This window comes from Monodelphis domestica, chromosome 4 (assembly GCF_027887165.1).
Source record: "Monodelphis domestica isolate mMonDom1 chromosome 4, mMonDom1.pri, whole genome shotgun sequence".
Classification (NCBI taxonomy): Eukaryota; Metazoa; Chordata; class Mammalia; order Didelphimorphia; family Didelphidae; genus Monodelphis; species Monodelphis domestica.
Genome location: NC_077230.1, coordinates 14,835,880 through 14,851,530, shown reverse-complemented (window position 1 = coordinate 14,851,530; position 15,651 = coordinate 14,835,880). Strand labels below are relative to the sequence as shown.

General features: G+C 37.5%; 1 protein-coding gene across 1 annotated transcript; it reads right to left on the bottom strand.

Moving 5' to 3' along the window:
- Positions 1-1,629: 1,629 nt before the first annotated feature.
- On the bottom strand, positions 1,630-15,130 carry MIS18A (MIS18 kinetochore protein A). The gene is made up of 5 exons (XM_003341167.4): positions 14,551-15,130; positions 11,874-11,940; positions 8,060-8,182; positions 4,479-4,575; positions 1,630-3,086 (listed from the first exon to the last, which is right to left on the bottom strand). Exons 1-5 carry the CDS (start codon positions 15,128-15,130, stop codon positions 3,006-3,008), a joined length of 948 nt encoding a protein of 315 aa, XP_003341215.3. The 3' UTR covers positions 1,630-3,005.
- Positions 15,131-15,651: the final 521 nt, after the last annotated feature.

Below are 15,651 nucleotides of genomic sequence, written 5' to 3'. Positions count from 1 at the left end.
TCCAAGAGGGCAGGTCTGGGATCAGGATAACTCATCTTCATGCAATCAAATCTGGCATGAGACACTTACTGGCTGTATGACCCTAGGCAAGTCACTTAATCCTGTCTGTCTCAGTTCCTCATCTGTAAAAAGAGTTGAAGATGGCAATTCAAACCACTGTGATACCTTTGCCAAAACTCTAAATGGGGTCATGAAGAGTTGGACACAATGGAAAAAAAATGAATCAACAATAAAAGAAAACAAATCAGTATCTCCAGAACAAAAATACCCAGAAGTAAAATTGGATCACCAAAAGAACTTTTGGAGTGGTCAATAACAAGAGATGTGAGGCTTTCTTGTGTCTCAATTTGGCAAAGATATTGGATTAGTTTGCCATTTCCTTCTTTAGTTCATTTTACAAATGAGAAAATTGAGGCCAGGGTTAAGAGACTTGCCCAGGGTCACTTGGCTAGTAAGTGTTTGGGGCCAGATTTGAGCTTACTCCACACCTGGCACTTTACCTACTGGGCCACCTACCTACTCCTGGTGTTTTCTTTTACCCCAAATGTATGCATTATTCTGGGGCTTTACTCATCTCTTCAGTAGTTCATTTTGTTTTTCTGAAATAATGTTCCTCTTGACAATTTCTTTCCTTTCCCCCTTTTTAAACTTATTTTATTTTATTTGGTGCCTTTATTGTTGTTTTGAGCGAATAAACAGGAAATGGATTAAAGTCATGACTACTTACTTAACCATTTTATCAGAACTCCCACCAATCTTATGGCTTTTCATCAGTTTCCTTTGCTGGTATTTTGATGGATGGAGGTAAATGGGACAACTCTAGGCCTCAACTTATTTTTCTTCTATACAGTCTCTCTGGCATGCAGGCACTCACTTCCTCACTCTCAAACACTCATTCCTTTCAAGCACCAGATTAGTCTTTAACTGTTCATTTGACCCACACTAGCTCTTAAACAAGTCAGAATTGCAAATAACCACATCCTTTAAAGCTTTATCCTTTTACTCTTCCCCTCCCCAAGGACACAAATGTAAGTGGAATGTAGCAGAACCAGAATGCAAAGCACTTACTCCAAATCCAGTGTTTACTATCAAAATAGAAACAACCAAAGGTGGTCACCTAGTCCAAGGAGACAAAGGGTTCTTTGTCTTAAGTATCTTGTGGGGGAAAAAATGAAGACTTGTTTTGCTTAGATTCAGTGGAACAATAGATGAAAGAAGAAAATTTTACCTGCATCACAGGATTACAGATTCAGGGAGATTATCTTAGAGGGTACTGAATCACAAACCTACATTTTATAGTTGAGGAAACTGAGGTCCAAAAAGGTTAATAATAAGCACATTTGAAGGGCCTTCTTTGTGCTAGGCCTGGTAGTAAGCTGCAAAAAGAGGCAAAAGACAGTCCTTGCCCTGAAGGAGCTCACAGTTTAATGGGGGAGAAAGGAGCATTCCAGGCATAGGGGAGAGCCTGGGAAAATACTGGAGCCTAAGATATGGTGCCTCATGTTCATGGAGCCTCATGGAGGCCAGTGTCACCAGACTGTGCAAGGTGAAGCGTGAAGTGTAAGGTGGGGCAGAAGGGCTTAGGTTATGAACAGCCTAGAACACCAAACAAACACCTGGAGGCTTTGATAAGGAGCCACTAGAGTTTATTGAGTAGAAGAGTGTCTCATGGTCAGACCTTCACTTCAGGAAAATTCTTTGGTGGCTGAACAGAGGATCTACTGAAGCAGAGAGTTGTGGAAGGCAAGCCAATGAGCAAGGCTTTTGCCAAGGTCCCAGTATGAAGCAAAAAGAGCATAGACCAGGGGAGTGGCACCATCAGAGAAGAAAAGGGGGTATATGTGAGAAATTTTATTTCTTCCAAGATCACACAAAGACTAAGAGTGGCAAACCAGAAGGATTTTAAACCATTTCCTCTGACTCTAATCCAGCATGGTTTCTATTTCTACTATACTCAACTGAATATAAAAGGAAAACTTCCTAATAATTAAAGTTCTACAAAAATCCAAGGACAGACTCAAAAGGTACTGAGTTCGCTATTGATGAAGATAGTCAAACACAGTCTAAATGACTAAATGAGATGTCCTTATGCACAAGTTGGATTGCAATGATTCCAGGATCCAATTCAATTTTGAAATTCTATAATTCTATGAAAAGTCATTCTCCTAGCTGGTGAGAACAATGAAGAATAAACAGAGGAGGTAGGGTTCCCCCTTTTTGGATTTTCTTCATGCAAAGAAGAATTTTTCATTAATCAGACAACTGTACTTACACCTCAAGTTCTTTAATTTGGCAGTAATTTATCTGGACTGGCAACCTATAAATGATCAGCAAATATTTTTTGACTAGAATTCCTGCTCATCGTACTACACTGAAATCTGAAAGCATAATTTTCTGTTTTTAAATAGCAATGATACATAATTCAATCAATGCTTCTAATTGAGACCAATGATTTAAAATTTTCAGAATGTTCATTTCAGAGACTATTTTAATATGTCAGGAGAAAAAAAAAACCTAGTGCCAACTAATCTTAAATTTTGACCAAAGTACTCAAAAGCTATCATAAGGAATTTGTTTGTTTGAGATAATAGCCAGACCTGATTTTTTTTTATAACATATTTCCCTTCACCAACCAAGCTAACAGGCATCAGTTAAGACAACAAAAAGTGTAAGGAAGAATTCAAGGAATATAAAAATGAGACAAAGGATAAAAGAGGGTCAAGGAATCCATAATAAATTCTTAAATTCCACACTTTAGAGTTTTCTGGAAGTGACATTTTATAAACATAATTTTAGCACTGAAATTCAGAAAAGAGAAACTTCTATTCCATAATTAACAGTTGTAAAATAACGTCAATAGTTATAAAACTGATTAAAGTTCTTTTCACTTAAGTATAATTTGGGAATAAAATTACCTCAAGTACTTATAATTCTTGTTGTAACAAATTGCAATACATACAAAAGGGGAAACAAAATACTAGAAGGAAATAAAAGTGAAGTTTCTTTCATGTTGTATCACAAAGACCTGAAACAACTGATTCAACCAAGGACACCCTTAGCTCCAATCCATGCATGATAACTTGCAGCTGTTGAAAAAAAAAATAGAAAATAGATAAGAAAAAATACTATAAAATCTTAATTCTACTATTTTCACTATTATTACTACCTAATTCTAATATCTAAGTCTAATTTTATTCTATAGTAGAGAAAAGATGTATTGAAATAAAAATATTTTCCTTAAATGTGAAACTTTCTTTTAAACCCTATTTTCTGTCTTAGAATGGAAACTTAGAGAAGGCTAGGCAATTGAGGCTAAGTGACTTGCCCAGGGTCATACAGCTAGAAAGTGTCTAAGGCCAGAATTTAACTCAAGTCCTTTTAACTCCAGGTCTGGTGCTCTATACACTGTCCTATCTAGCTGCCCCCCTTTTTCTTTCTAAGAGTTCATTACCATGTATTTTTCATCCAGACTAGTAGTGTTGCATAAGTTATACAATACAGTTCATTTATTCTTTCTCAAGAACTTGAAACAAATGAAATATTGCTTTAGTTCAAAATATATAGATGGTTCAATGCAATAATTTTTTTAAAATTCTGTTAGTTCCTGAAAAGAAATGTTTCAATTCCTTATTGGTTTTAATAGTTTTTGCTTTTCATTTGTAGGATTTAGATATTATCTAGTGCAATGTTCTCATTTCACACATGTGGAAATTGAGGCTCAGTTTGGTAAAGTGAGTTCCCAAGGTGACAGAATATTAAGAAACACACTTAGAATCTGAAGCTAGGACTTTGAGCTCCAAAGCAAGTCCTCTTTGTACATTAGTAGTAAAAAACATCTTTCTTTCAGCTCCCTCAAACTGAGCTTGACAGATATATTCATAAATGGTCTTCCTGTAAATGAACCTGAAATCTGCAAATTATGGTGACAAAGAAGGCAGAAAATTTCTGGTAATTAATTTTTTTCCTAACACATGACACTTTGATATAGGGGAAAAAATTATCACTCCTTTTACTCTGACCAGATCCTCACAACAAACTAAAGTGAAACAATCTATGCATCAATTATGAAAGTGAATGGCAAGAACAGTAGAGGTGGAATCAGGAGAGACCTCTCTTCACAAACTCTCCTCTTACACTTAATAGCTGTGTGACCATGTGTAATCCACTTAAATTCTCTAAACCTCAGTTTCCTCAATAGTAAAATGAAGATAATAATATCTGTAGCTCTTACCTCATTGGATTGCTATGGAGCTCAAATGAAATAATGTATGTAAAGTACTTTGAAAACCTTAAAATATTCTTTAGGTATTGTTATTGTTGTTGTTGTTGTTATTATTATATTCTAAAGTTAAATAAAGATGAATTTTAAATTTTTAAAAATTACAAAGATGAGTTTATATATCAAAACAATGAATTTAATAGAGAACATCAACATTCTATGGAGAATATTTCTTAGTTTAACATGTGAAACTGATTACCTTCTTTAAAATGCTTTCCATTACATCTTGCTTATCAAGAGTTACAGGCCCTTCATTTTCAGGCACAGCTTCATTTTCAGCAGAACCTAGAACGTAACTGAAATATTATATGGTCACAATGTACATCAAGTTAAAATGCCAACAAAATGATGAATATTAATATTAGAGCTAAAAGCACAGTGCTCTGTATCTTAGCATATTTTTAAACTTAAGGAAAAAAATAGAACTAGTTTTGCTACTAGAAGAATCCTAGACTTTGAACAAGAAAATCTTCTGGTTAACTTAACTCTATCCAGATTGGTCTATGTTTATTTTTCTTAAAAACTCAAAATTATATTACCAGAAATAAATAAGCCTATACTTCATCATTTTGATAGGCAAAACCAACCAATTAAAACAAGTAATTCAAAGTAAAAAAAAATTTTAAAGGCCAATTTTTTAGTTTCTGAAGTCAAATGGCTTGTGAAAGAATTCAAAGATACATTGTGCTATAAAAAAGAGACTTCTTAAAAAAGGAATATAAATTTAAAATTTTAGTAAAGTATTATTTTACTTTGCCTTAAAGTTGTAATTGTAGATACATCTTTGGTGACATAGATATTCAAACATTTACATTGTAATTTAATCCCAATTTTCAGGTCTAAATTTTGTTTTCCATCAACTGAGTGAGACAGGTTTTACACGGGGCTTTTTCTCTTTTCCTCTGGGCAAGGGTTGGTCAAAGGCATTAGATGGTGTTTTGGTGTTCAATTTTCTTTTTTGGTGTTTGCTGATGTTCTTTCATTTATACATGTTAACACTGTATGTGTTCTAATGTATTTCTTATTTATTTTGTTAAAAAAATAAATTTTGTTTCCCAGCTTGGCAAATAACGATCTATAAGTAAAAAGTTCCAAGTTCAAGGGATGATAGTGAAAGAAACCTATTTAAGAGAAAAACCACATCTTCTTTTGGAATGCAAATAATAAAGTCCTAATTTATGTTTTGTAAGCTTGGACTGGCTATTTGTTAGTAGTCTGACAGCTCAAACAATAACTGAGTCAACTAATATCAAGTATCTTCTAGATCAGTGATGATGAACCTATGGCATGAGTGCCAAAAATGGCACACAGAGTGCTCTCTGGACATTCGACCACCCTCCCTCCCTATATTCCTCCCCTCCTTCTCCCTCCCTATATTCCTCCCCTCCTTCAAAGAGTTACTAGAAAGGCAGAGGGACTTGGGTGGAGATGCTCCCCTCCCCCTCTCCACTGGGCCTGAGGACATTCTTTCACATCCCTCACCCCTCTCTGTCCAGCCACCAATGAGAGCACACAAGAGATAAGGTAGGAGGATCAAAGGCAGCAGAGAACTCAGATCACTCCCCTCCCCATCTCTACACTTGCTGAGGACATTCCTCACTTCACCTGCCCAGCAGCCCAATGGGAGCGCTTTCTCCCTCCTCTGTTTAGGACAAGGGTGGGGTGGGCAGGGCATACCCAACATGTGGGAGGAGGCACATGGGGGGGGGGGGGGGAAGGACCAGCACTCCATTCCTAAAAGGTTCACCATCACTGTTCTAGATCTCTGAATGAGGAAGGAGAAGGGTGGAATAAGAGCATCTTCCTTCAGTTCTAGTCAAGAAAACAGGACTTCTAAATGGGCCACAACATTTCAAGGATTCTGTTATGACTAGGACAGGAGGAAGTATGAAAAAAAAGCATCTCACCTTATTTCTTTGCAGAGGTGAGGGAATTTAAGTTTGCTGACTTATTTCCTCTTTTTTAAATTATTTATTATAAAGGATTGTTCTCTGGGAGAAGGGGAAGGAAGAAATTGGCAAGGGTAGGTATAAAAATGAAGATTAATTAAATTTAATCTTAAAAAAAATTTAATCTTAAAAAATTAATTAGGACAGAGTCCCTTAATTCAAAAACTAGTAAGTCTAGACAGAGGTAGCTTCCTATCCATTAAAAGAACAGAATTCTCTTGTTTCAAAATTGACTCTTTTGTCTAATTTCTGTAGATTTGCCCTTGAGTGGAACTCCAGGAGGCATTTGCTGGCCTCAACTCTTGTCAACTGACAGGAAGGTTCTACAGGTTCAGAGCAAGATCTTATCTTTTTACCCTTATTCTCCCTTCTTTGGAGTCAGAGTGGCAAACTTGTTCTTCTCCAGAAATCTGACTGAGAGACCCCATCTCCTGAGCTAGAGTGCCAATTTTCATCTAAGATATGAGTTCAAAGTCGCCGCTCCAGAGTTAGAGCAATGCTGCAGTACCTCCTCTACCCCAATACTGGACAAAGATCTTAATCTTCTCTCAGGTGGCAGAGTAACAGTACTATGGTCCAGTTTTGCTCCCAGGGTATAGCTCCAAGATCCCAATTTCCTTTTTTTTTTCTCAATTCCTGCCCCTATCACTTGCTTCTGGATCAAATCTGTGATTTTATGTTGGAAAGATGACCCACTGAGGTTTCTCCTTAGATTTCTAACCAAAATTCCATCAGTTGCTTGTCTGAGATCTCTGCTGGAGTGGTTGTCAGGGGAGCTAAGCTATACTTCTTCCTACTCTGCTATGTTGGCTAGTCTCCCATATTCTTTTTTTCAGGAATATCTGGGTATCCTCTACTATTTAGGATCACTAGTAACAAATTCCATTTTAATTATACAGGAGTCTTTGTTTATATTGGTTGTCCATGTGCTTGACTGGTTTGTATGGCCCAAAATGAGCTAAAAATATCTCCCTCTTTGGTCCATATGCCAGATCATCTCTCCTCCACTCTCTCAGCAAATATTGTGTCTTTTTTTTTTTTTTAGGTTTAGCTTCCAAATGTTCTATTGGCCAAAAATGCCTAGAAAAGTTTTTGAGTATTGGCTTATGAGATTTGGGACACAAGGATTGAATACCCAAACTTGAGAATCAATGGCTATATATCAGTTCTCACATGATTCTTTGGGTAGCAGATTTATTCTACTAATTATGCTTTATTTACGCTAAGAATACAATGAATTTGCCTTCTCTAATTCTAGTTCATAGGACTGTGCCCCTGGAATCTAATGGATGGCAAGAGGAAAGACAAGAGATTAGATATAAGCCTTCAATAACATACAAAATTGATAATCAAATTTATAACACATCTAAGTATATGAAGAATGAAAATCATAACATTCTCAAAAGAAAGACTACCTATATATCTCTAACTAAAGTCATTAACATTTGTTCAATTTAGTTAATAATCCCTTTTGACAAAGCATTTCAACAGTCTGACAGGAAAAAAAGTTTATAGGCTCTTTAAAAGAAAGTAATTGCTTTTGGCTTTGTAACAGAAATCAAACTACAGGCAGTTCTTACTTAACTTTCATGGGGCTCCAAGTGACAGCTCTATAGCCCCTACAGCAAGAGGACTCTTGGTCCATGGCTGCACAGGTACTTCTGCCTCCCCTGCCACCCTTTGGGGTAGCCAGGAGTCTGATGGCAGGGTTATCCATAATGCAAATTTACATAAAGCCAGAAATGTCTGTAAATATTTGCAAATTTATTTTAATTCCTTTTATTTTCCAAGGATCAATTGGTAAGTATAGCATGTAATAAGGCAGACTTACCCATCAACTGATGAAACATCGAAGCAAAACAAGTCTCGCTTATAATCAAGATGTCTGGGTGTACATCTGTATATTTGGCCAATATTCAATGAACATCCATTACAACTCAAAGTTTCAATCATGCTAAAGAAAAAATCATTGCTTTAGAGAGACAATACTTGGTTTGTGATTTTTAAGAAGATTTCAACTATTAGAAAACCACAAACATGCTTCAAATACATTACATTGATCACAACAATTAATCAAATATCAACATGCTTTCTTAAATACCACATATATGCATGAAGTAAATACAAATACAGGCTTTTGAAACAACTCGTATGTGTGTATATATATGTGTGTATATATGTACATACAAAAAACATATAATATAAAATTATTCCAGTTGGAGGAGCACTAGCAACTGAGGGGATCAGGAAAGGCCTCATGCAGAAGATAGTGCTAAAATTTAGTTGATCTTTGAAGGAAAACAGGGATTCTAATAAGTTGCCCCATCTTATAGCAAAGCAATTTGCACATAGCAGGAACTTAAATGTCTGAATGATCCTGGATTCCATTTTACTCTAACCAAATTTACTATTACACACAAAGCCTCCTACTTCTTTATTTGTGTCAAGGTACAGTTCACTCTCCTCACTCTATGTTATTACATGACTCACTTCTTCCACAAATATTGAATATTCTCTGCAGTATTCTCTACTGAATATTCTCTTTAATTAACCTTATTCAGCTTTGATGTTCCATTTAATCCTTATTCTCACAGCATTTTTAAGTTCATACAATAAAATCATGTTGGATCCTATTAACTAGAGAGTTCAGCAATAAGTCATGAAAGAGTGTCCAAGGCAGATGAGCTGAGTGGGAGCTGAGAGTGCCATTGATCCACATAAAAGTTAGAATGAAGGCACAGGAAGTAACAGAAGGAACTGTCTTTTAAAATGGTGGTAACTTCCTGTGACCAGTTTTGTCCCCTTTGAACTTGGCCCTGGAGGACTTGGCTCGGCTTGGGATTTCATACTGTTTCCCTTTTGGACTGCCACATGGGTGAATGAAAAGGCTGACTCCCTTTCCTGGCTTTTTTGGAAGGACTAGTCTCTGGGGAGGCCCCTCATCTTGGAGGAGGCCTCATGGCTAGAACCCTTGTTTAATTTACCTCTGGGCCCCCCTTTGCTGGGACCTCGGAAGCCCTGCCTGGTTCGGACCAGGCCAGAGTAATTATCTCTCTGTCTCTGATTTTCCTTACTTTCACTCTTTCTATTTGTAAATAAACTACCATAAAAGTCATTGACTTGAGTAATTCATTCAGAGACCACACTCTTATATATTCAGTCCAACCATAATATTAACTTTTACAGAGGCCAGATAGCCAATAATAGTTAACATTTTTATAGTTTATTATGGGCCAGGCACTATGCTAAGCATTTTATAATTATTATCTCATTTGATTCTCACAACAATCCTGAGAGGCAGGTGCTATTATCCCTGTTTTACAGATGAGGAAACGGAAGTAAACAGAGTTTTAAGAGACCTGCCTATGGTCACACAGCTTATGAGTGTCAGAGACCAGATATGAACTTGGATCTTCCTAATTACAGGCCCAGAGCTCTATCCACTGCACCACCCAGAACAAGCTATATAAAGAAGAAAAAATCTTGGAATATGAAATCCCAAAAGACATGGAATAAAAACTTATAACCAAGAATGACTTACCCTGCAAAAGTGAGCATACTCCTATTTGGGGGAAAATTGACTTTTAAGAGAAGGGTGGGCTTTTAAGCACTTGCTGAAAAGACTACAACTGGGTAGAATCTTTAAAGCAACAGCTAAAGGTAAATAAATTTGGGCAATTAGAAGTGGCTAGAGGATAAAGTGTGTGCATACTAACAGTCAAAGAAAAGTGAAATGTTTCCCTTATAATCTTACAGGCTTTATAGATAAAAGTTATGACAGAAACAAGGTAGGTTTTAGTGTTTTGTAAATGTTTAAAAAGGGAAGAAAAGGGAGGAAAAAATGAATAAACTAGAGAATAAATGAGGAAAGAAGGAAAGAAATGTACTATTTCTCAAAACTGGGAGCCCCAGAAGAATATGTGAACATGAAAGATAAGGTTGAGACATTTGGCATTTAGTGAAACATACTCTTACCTGTAATGGAAAAATTGACAATTTGTGTATATTTATTTCCTGCAATTTTGCTGAAGTTATTGTCTAAAATGGTTTTTAGTTGAATCTTTAGCTTTCTTTATGTAAATCATCATCAATTATTTTGTTTCTTCTTTGCCTATGCTTATTCCCTTGATTTCTTTTTTGCCTTATTGCTAAAGATAGGTCTATATCAAATAGCAGTGATAAAGGACATAGATCCTTACAGAATTCTGTATATTCCAGCAGAAAGAAATAAAGGGAGAAATTCCATTTAAAATAACTAAAGAATGTATAAAATACTCAGGAGTCTACCTACTATGACACACAAAGGAACTCTGAAACTACAACTATAAAACAATCTTTATGGAAATATCAACCAAAATATAATTGGAGGAATATTAACTGTTTATGTGTAGGCTGAAACAATGTAATCAAAATAGCAATATTACTTATTATTTAGTGTTATACTAATAAAACTACAAAAGGATTACTTTATAGAGCTAAATAAGTTAATAATGATAGTCTTCTGGAGAAACAAAAGATCAAGAATCTCAAGGGAAATAATAAAGAAAAAAAGAGAAGGGAGAAAACCTAGCAGTAGCAGATCTCAAACTATATGATAAAACAACAATTATCAGGCAGATTTGGTACTAGTTAAAAAATAAAGAAGTCAATCAGTGGAAAAGATTAGGAATAACACACAAAGAGGCAAGTGAAACACAAACATCCCAATTACTAGGGTAAAGCTACTTGACAAAAACTACTTAGAAAACTGGACTGGTAGAAATAAGGTGGAGAATAACATCTCAAACCAAATACCAAGATAAGTTTCTAATTGTTATGTGACCTAGATGTAAAAAGTCGTATCATAAAAATTTAGAGAAGGAGGGAGCAGCTGGGTGATCAGTGAATCGAGAGCCAGGCCCAGAGACACAGGTCCTGAGTTCAAATCTGACCTCAGACACTTAACTTCCTAAACTGTATGACCCTGGGTAAGATACTTAACCCCCATTGCCTAGCCCTTACTGCTCTTCTGCTTTAGAACCAATACACAGTATTGAGTCTAAGACAGAAGGTAAGGGTTTATTTTTTTTTTAATTGGAGGAGCAAAGAAGAAAGTACCTTTCATACCCATGAAGAGGGAAAAAGTCCATAGCCAAACAGGTCAGAAAATAAAACCAATTTTGATTATATAACGTTCTGCACAAATAAAACCCACTTAACTAAAATTTAGAAGAGAAATCAGTAATTGGGCTAAAAAGAATCTTTGCAGTAAATTTCTCAGATAAAGATTTCATTTCCAACATAGAGGAAGGAAATGATTCAAATTCTTAAGAATAAGAGTCATTCTTCAACAGAGAAAATATTCAAATGTGTTAAGTTTGTAAAAAAGAAAAATGAAATTCTATTTTAAAATTAGTTCACTATAACCTTCCCCTTGAATCCTTTCCTCATCCTGCTAGTTATCAATGCTCTCTCCTCTCCCCAAATTACCTTAGATGTGCATACTTATTCCATTACTCCAGCAAAATATAAGCTTTTAGAGCAGAAGTTTTTTTCATTTTTTCTTTGAATGACTAGTACCTATCAAGTGACCAGCATGTTTTTTTAAAATGTTTGCTGAATCAAGTATCATAAAAGGATAATTACTTAACTTTTGTCTTTCTTACCAGCCATATTCATTTTTTCTAGTGGATAGCTTCTGTTCCTTATCCACATAAACATTAGCTGAGACTGCTAAAATGAGAAAAAGGTAACTACTGGTTATTGATATCCTCATAAAATTTTTAGGTAAGATAAAACAGTTCATCTAATTCAATTTTTTCATTTTTCAAGTAAGAAGTTTGTTCAAAAGTTAAGTTTACAAGGACTGTGATTAGTATAGCACCAATAATACATAACAAGGGGGCAGCTGGGTAGCTCAGTGGATTGAGAGCCAGGCCTAGAGATGGGAGGTCCTAGGTTCAAATGTGGCCTCAGACACTTCCCAGCTGTGTGACCCTGGGCAAGTCACTTGACCCCCATTGCCTAGCCCTTACCACTCTTCTGCCTTGGAGTCAATATACAGTATTGACTCCAAGACAGAAGGTAAGGGTTTTTTTAAAAAAATAATACATAACACAATCATTTTCTCAGACAACATTATAAAATGGATTACTGTTAACATATTAGTACATGGCCCCCAGCTGGTTTCATCATTTAGTCTTCAGTCTTCTTTTTCAAGACTTTACACAATACTTTTCAAAACATTCCTTCATAAATGTCAAAAAGTTGACAATTTCTACAGAGAAAAATAGCTTCTATTTTAAAATACTTTGGGGGCCATTTGTCAGCTATAGCTAGATCTACTTTATAGTTTTGCCATACATTTAACAAAATATTACACCAGTAACATCACAAAATTGTCTACAATATAGCTCATAGTTAGTGCTAAAGCAGTATTTTAGGTAGTAATAAAATTGAGGTTGGATATATCACATAGTGCCAGTCTAATGTTAGAGACGATAATCTCCAACATCATATGACATCTGTTTTGGTGTCTTATCCCCTTATCAGACTAAAAATTTGAGGGGGGGGGGGAGAGAGGGAGGCACCAGAGCTGTTCAAAACTTTGTATCTCACCCAGCACAATGTTCTGCACAAAACAGGCACTCATTTGTTTTTATGCTTCTGAAATAAGTGTCTAAGTAAGGTCCCTCTAAATAAATAATTCACCAAAAGTAATTTTATGTAATTGCCCTGTTAGAGTAAAATGTTATTAAAGTAACTACTAATATGTCTCAAATTAACTCAAAAATGTACAGTCTGTGAATGAACAAATACCACAGGGTGGAGAATCCGAGAGAATGACATGACAGCAAGATCCACTGAAAAATGTACTGGTCAGAGGGCCAGAGGGCCAAGCTCTTCCTTAGCACTTGCAGGAACAAGTCAACTATGATGTCTCCTAGATAAACTAACTAGTCAGTCCAGGGAGTTCTTAACCTGTAGTGGATGAACTTTTTTGAAGTGTTTCAAAATATAATTGAGAGAGGAAATAACGTGCCAGAGACCAGTTCATCAGGTGTGCAAAGTGGCTCTATATTTGTTAGCTCAGTTAATCCTCACAACAACCCTAAGAGGAAGCTGTCATTATGATTAGCCCGTTTAAGGATAAAGAAAATAAAGCTGAGAAGGTTTCCTGATTTGCCCAGGTTAAGTGAGGCTGTCTTCCTTGTCTTTAAATAAGGGGCAAATCTTCTATAAACTACCTGCCTCACAGGACTGCTGTGAGAAATCCTAGGCAGAACTGGAAGACAACTCATCTAGTCAAACATAATTCACAGAAAAGGGACATCCAGAGTGAGGGAAGTGACATGCTAAAAGTCACATGGTCATCATCATCATCACCACTATTGGCGTTTAGGGTCTACTTATAATCACAAACATTTATATAGCACCTACTATGTGCCTGTCACTTTGCAATTATTATCTCATTTGATCCTCACATCAAAACTAAGAGGTAGGTGCTGTTATTATTCCTATTTTCAAGATAAGAAAATCAAAACTGGGAGAGGTTATGAGACATGCTGGGGTGAGGCCCCAAAACTATTTTAGAATCTGGGGCAGCATTCTAATTCAAATTAAAAAAAAAACAACCCATACTTTCTGTCTTAGAATCAGTACTGTGTATTGGTTCTAAGGCAGAAGAGCAGGAGTCAGGAATAGGCAATGGGGGTAAAGTGACTTGCCCAGGGTCACACCGTTAAGAATTGTCTAAGGCAACATTTGAACCCAGGATCTCTCATCTCTAGGCCTGGCTCTCAAGCCGCAGAGCCACCTAGCTGGCCTCTCAAGTCTCTGGTCTCACCTTGCCAGACCTAGGATCTGGGTCCTCAGACTTCAAACACCCTTCAGGGCTACTTTTTTTTTTTTAATGAGTAGCTCTCAGTTTAGGAATGGGGTAACTTCAGCCCCTATATCTAGGTGGCACAATGGATAGAACGCTGGGCCTGGAGTCACAAAGCCCGGAGTTCAAATCCCTCAGATACTTAATAGTTATGTAAACCTGTGCAAATCATTTAATCCTGTTGGCCAGTTTCTTCATCTGTAAAGTGAGCCAGAGAAAGAAATGGCAAATCAGTTCAGTATCTGTCCCAAGAAAAAGCTCATATAGGGGCAAGGAAGGCTGGGACACGAAGGACACGACTGAACCACAAACTTCAGCACTGCCCAAGGATGTGGCCAGGGAAGGACGCCCCGCCCTCTCAAGTGTCCTGTCCCCCTCACTCCCCACTCTTCTCACTCCCTTCCCTCCCTTTTCCCCGGCCCCCGGCCCCCGGCCCCGCCCCCCGCCCTCACCCTCACCGTTCAAAAAGAAGAAGTTGCCCTCAAAGTCGGTTCCCTCCCAGCTCAAAGAGTCCCCCAGGGGCCGCTGGCAGCGAGAGCACAGGAACACGCACGGCATCTCCCGCCGCTGTGCATCCAAGTCACTGCCGATTCCGGGGCCATTAATGATCTTCGCCTGCTTCTGCATACACCGCACAACGTCGTCCTCCGTGACATCCCGGGCTTTTAGCTTCTGAATATGTAAGGACCTTTGGAAGGTAGCCTCCAAGGGATCCGATTCCGCCATGGCTTTCAAACCGCCCGCCCGCGCGCTGCCGAGGAGCGGAGCTGGGCGCCGAAGATGTGGTATGGGCGCATGCGTGCTCGAAGGAGGACGGAGAGGCGCGCTAGCTTCCACCTCAAACACCAATGGTTGGGAGCGAGAGGCGGAGGGCGGTCTTCCCGGTCCCACTGCGCATGCTTCATATCTCTGCCCTCTTGGTTCTGAACCCTGCGTGGGATTCTTTGACTTAAAGGAGGGGGGAAAAGAGTGGTCCAGTTCCCAGTGCCCAAATACTAATGTCTTAAATCTAACTCCCTCCTCCCGGCTTCTTCCCATCTTCATTAATGGATAGTTTTTTTTTCCTGGGATCGCCACTACAGATAGTAAAAGTCACGGAATATGCGTTTAGCACGGTATATATCGTATAGTGCTTAATTAAAGTTGACGGTTATTGATTAATTGAAAAAACTTCAGCCAACAAACATTTAAGCCCTTGTTCTGTGTTAGGTACTTAGGGATACAAAGGGAAGTAAGTAAATTATCTTTGCTCGGGAGGAGGTCCCAGTCTAATGCATGCAACATGTGGAGCTCTAGAAAAACAAGATAAAGTATAAATCAGAGATATTCTCATAGGGCAGGTACTAAGATTCAGAAGGATTGGAAATGCCTTCTTGTAGAATTCAGGTACTTAACTGGGATTTGAAGGAAACCAAGAATGGAGATTAGGGAGAAAATTCCAGGCATGGGGGACAGAGAATGAAAATGCAGGAGTTAGGAGAACTGACTTGTTGGAGGAACAGCAAAGAAACCAGTGTCACTGGATCACAGAGTACATTGTGGCAGGTAAGGTGAAAGAG

Coding starts and splice junctions, on each gene's coding strand:
- MIS18A (XM_003341167.4), bottom strand. CDS start 15,130: ATGGGAAGAAGCCGGGAGGAGGGAGTTAGATTTAAGACATTAGTATTT. Junction 11,941..14,550: donor CAACTTCTTCTTTTTGAACG/GTGAGGGTGAGG, acceptor TTCTCATTTTAG/CAGTCTCAGCTAATGTTTAT. Junction 3,087..4,478: donor TGGAAAGCATTTTAAAGAAG/GTAATCAGTTTC, acceptor TTTTTTCAACAG/CTGCAAGTTATCATGCATGG.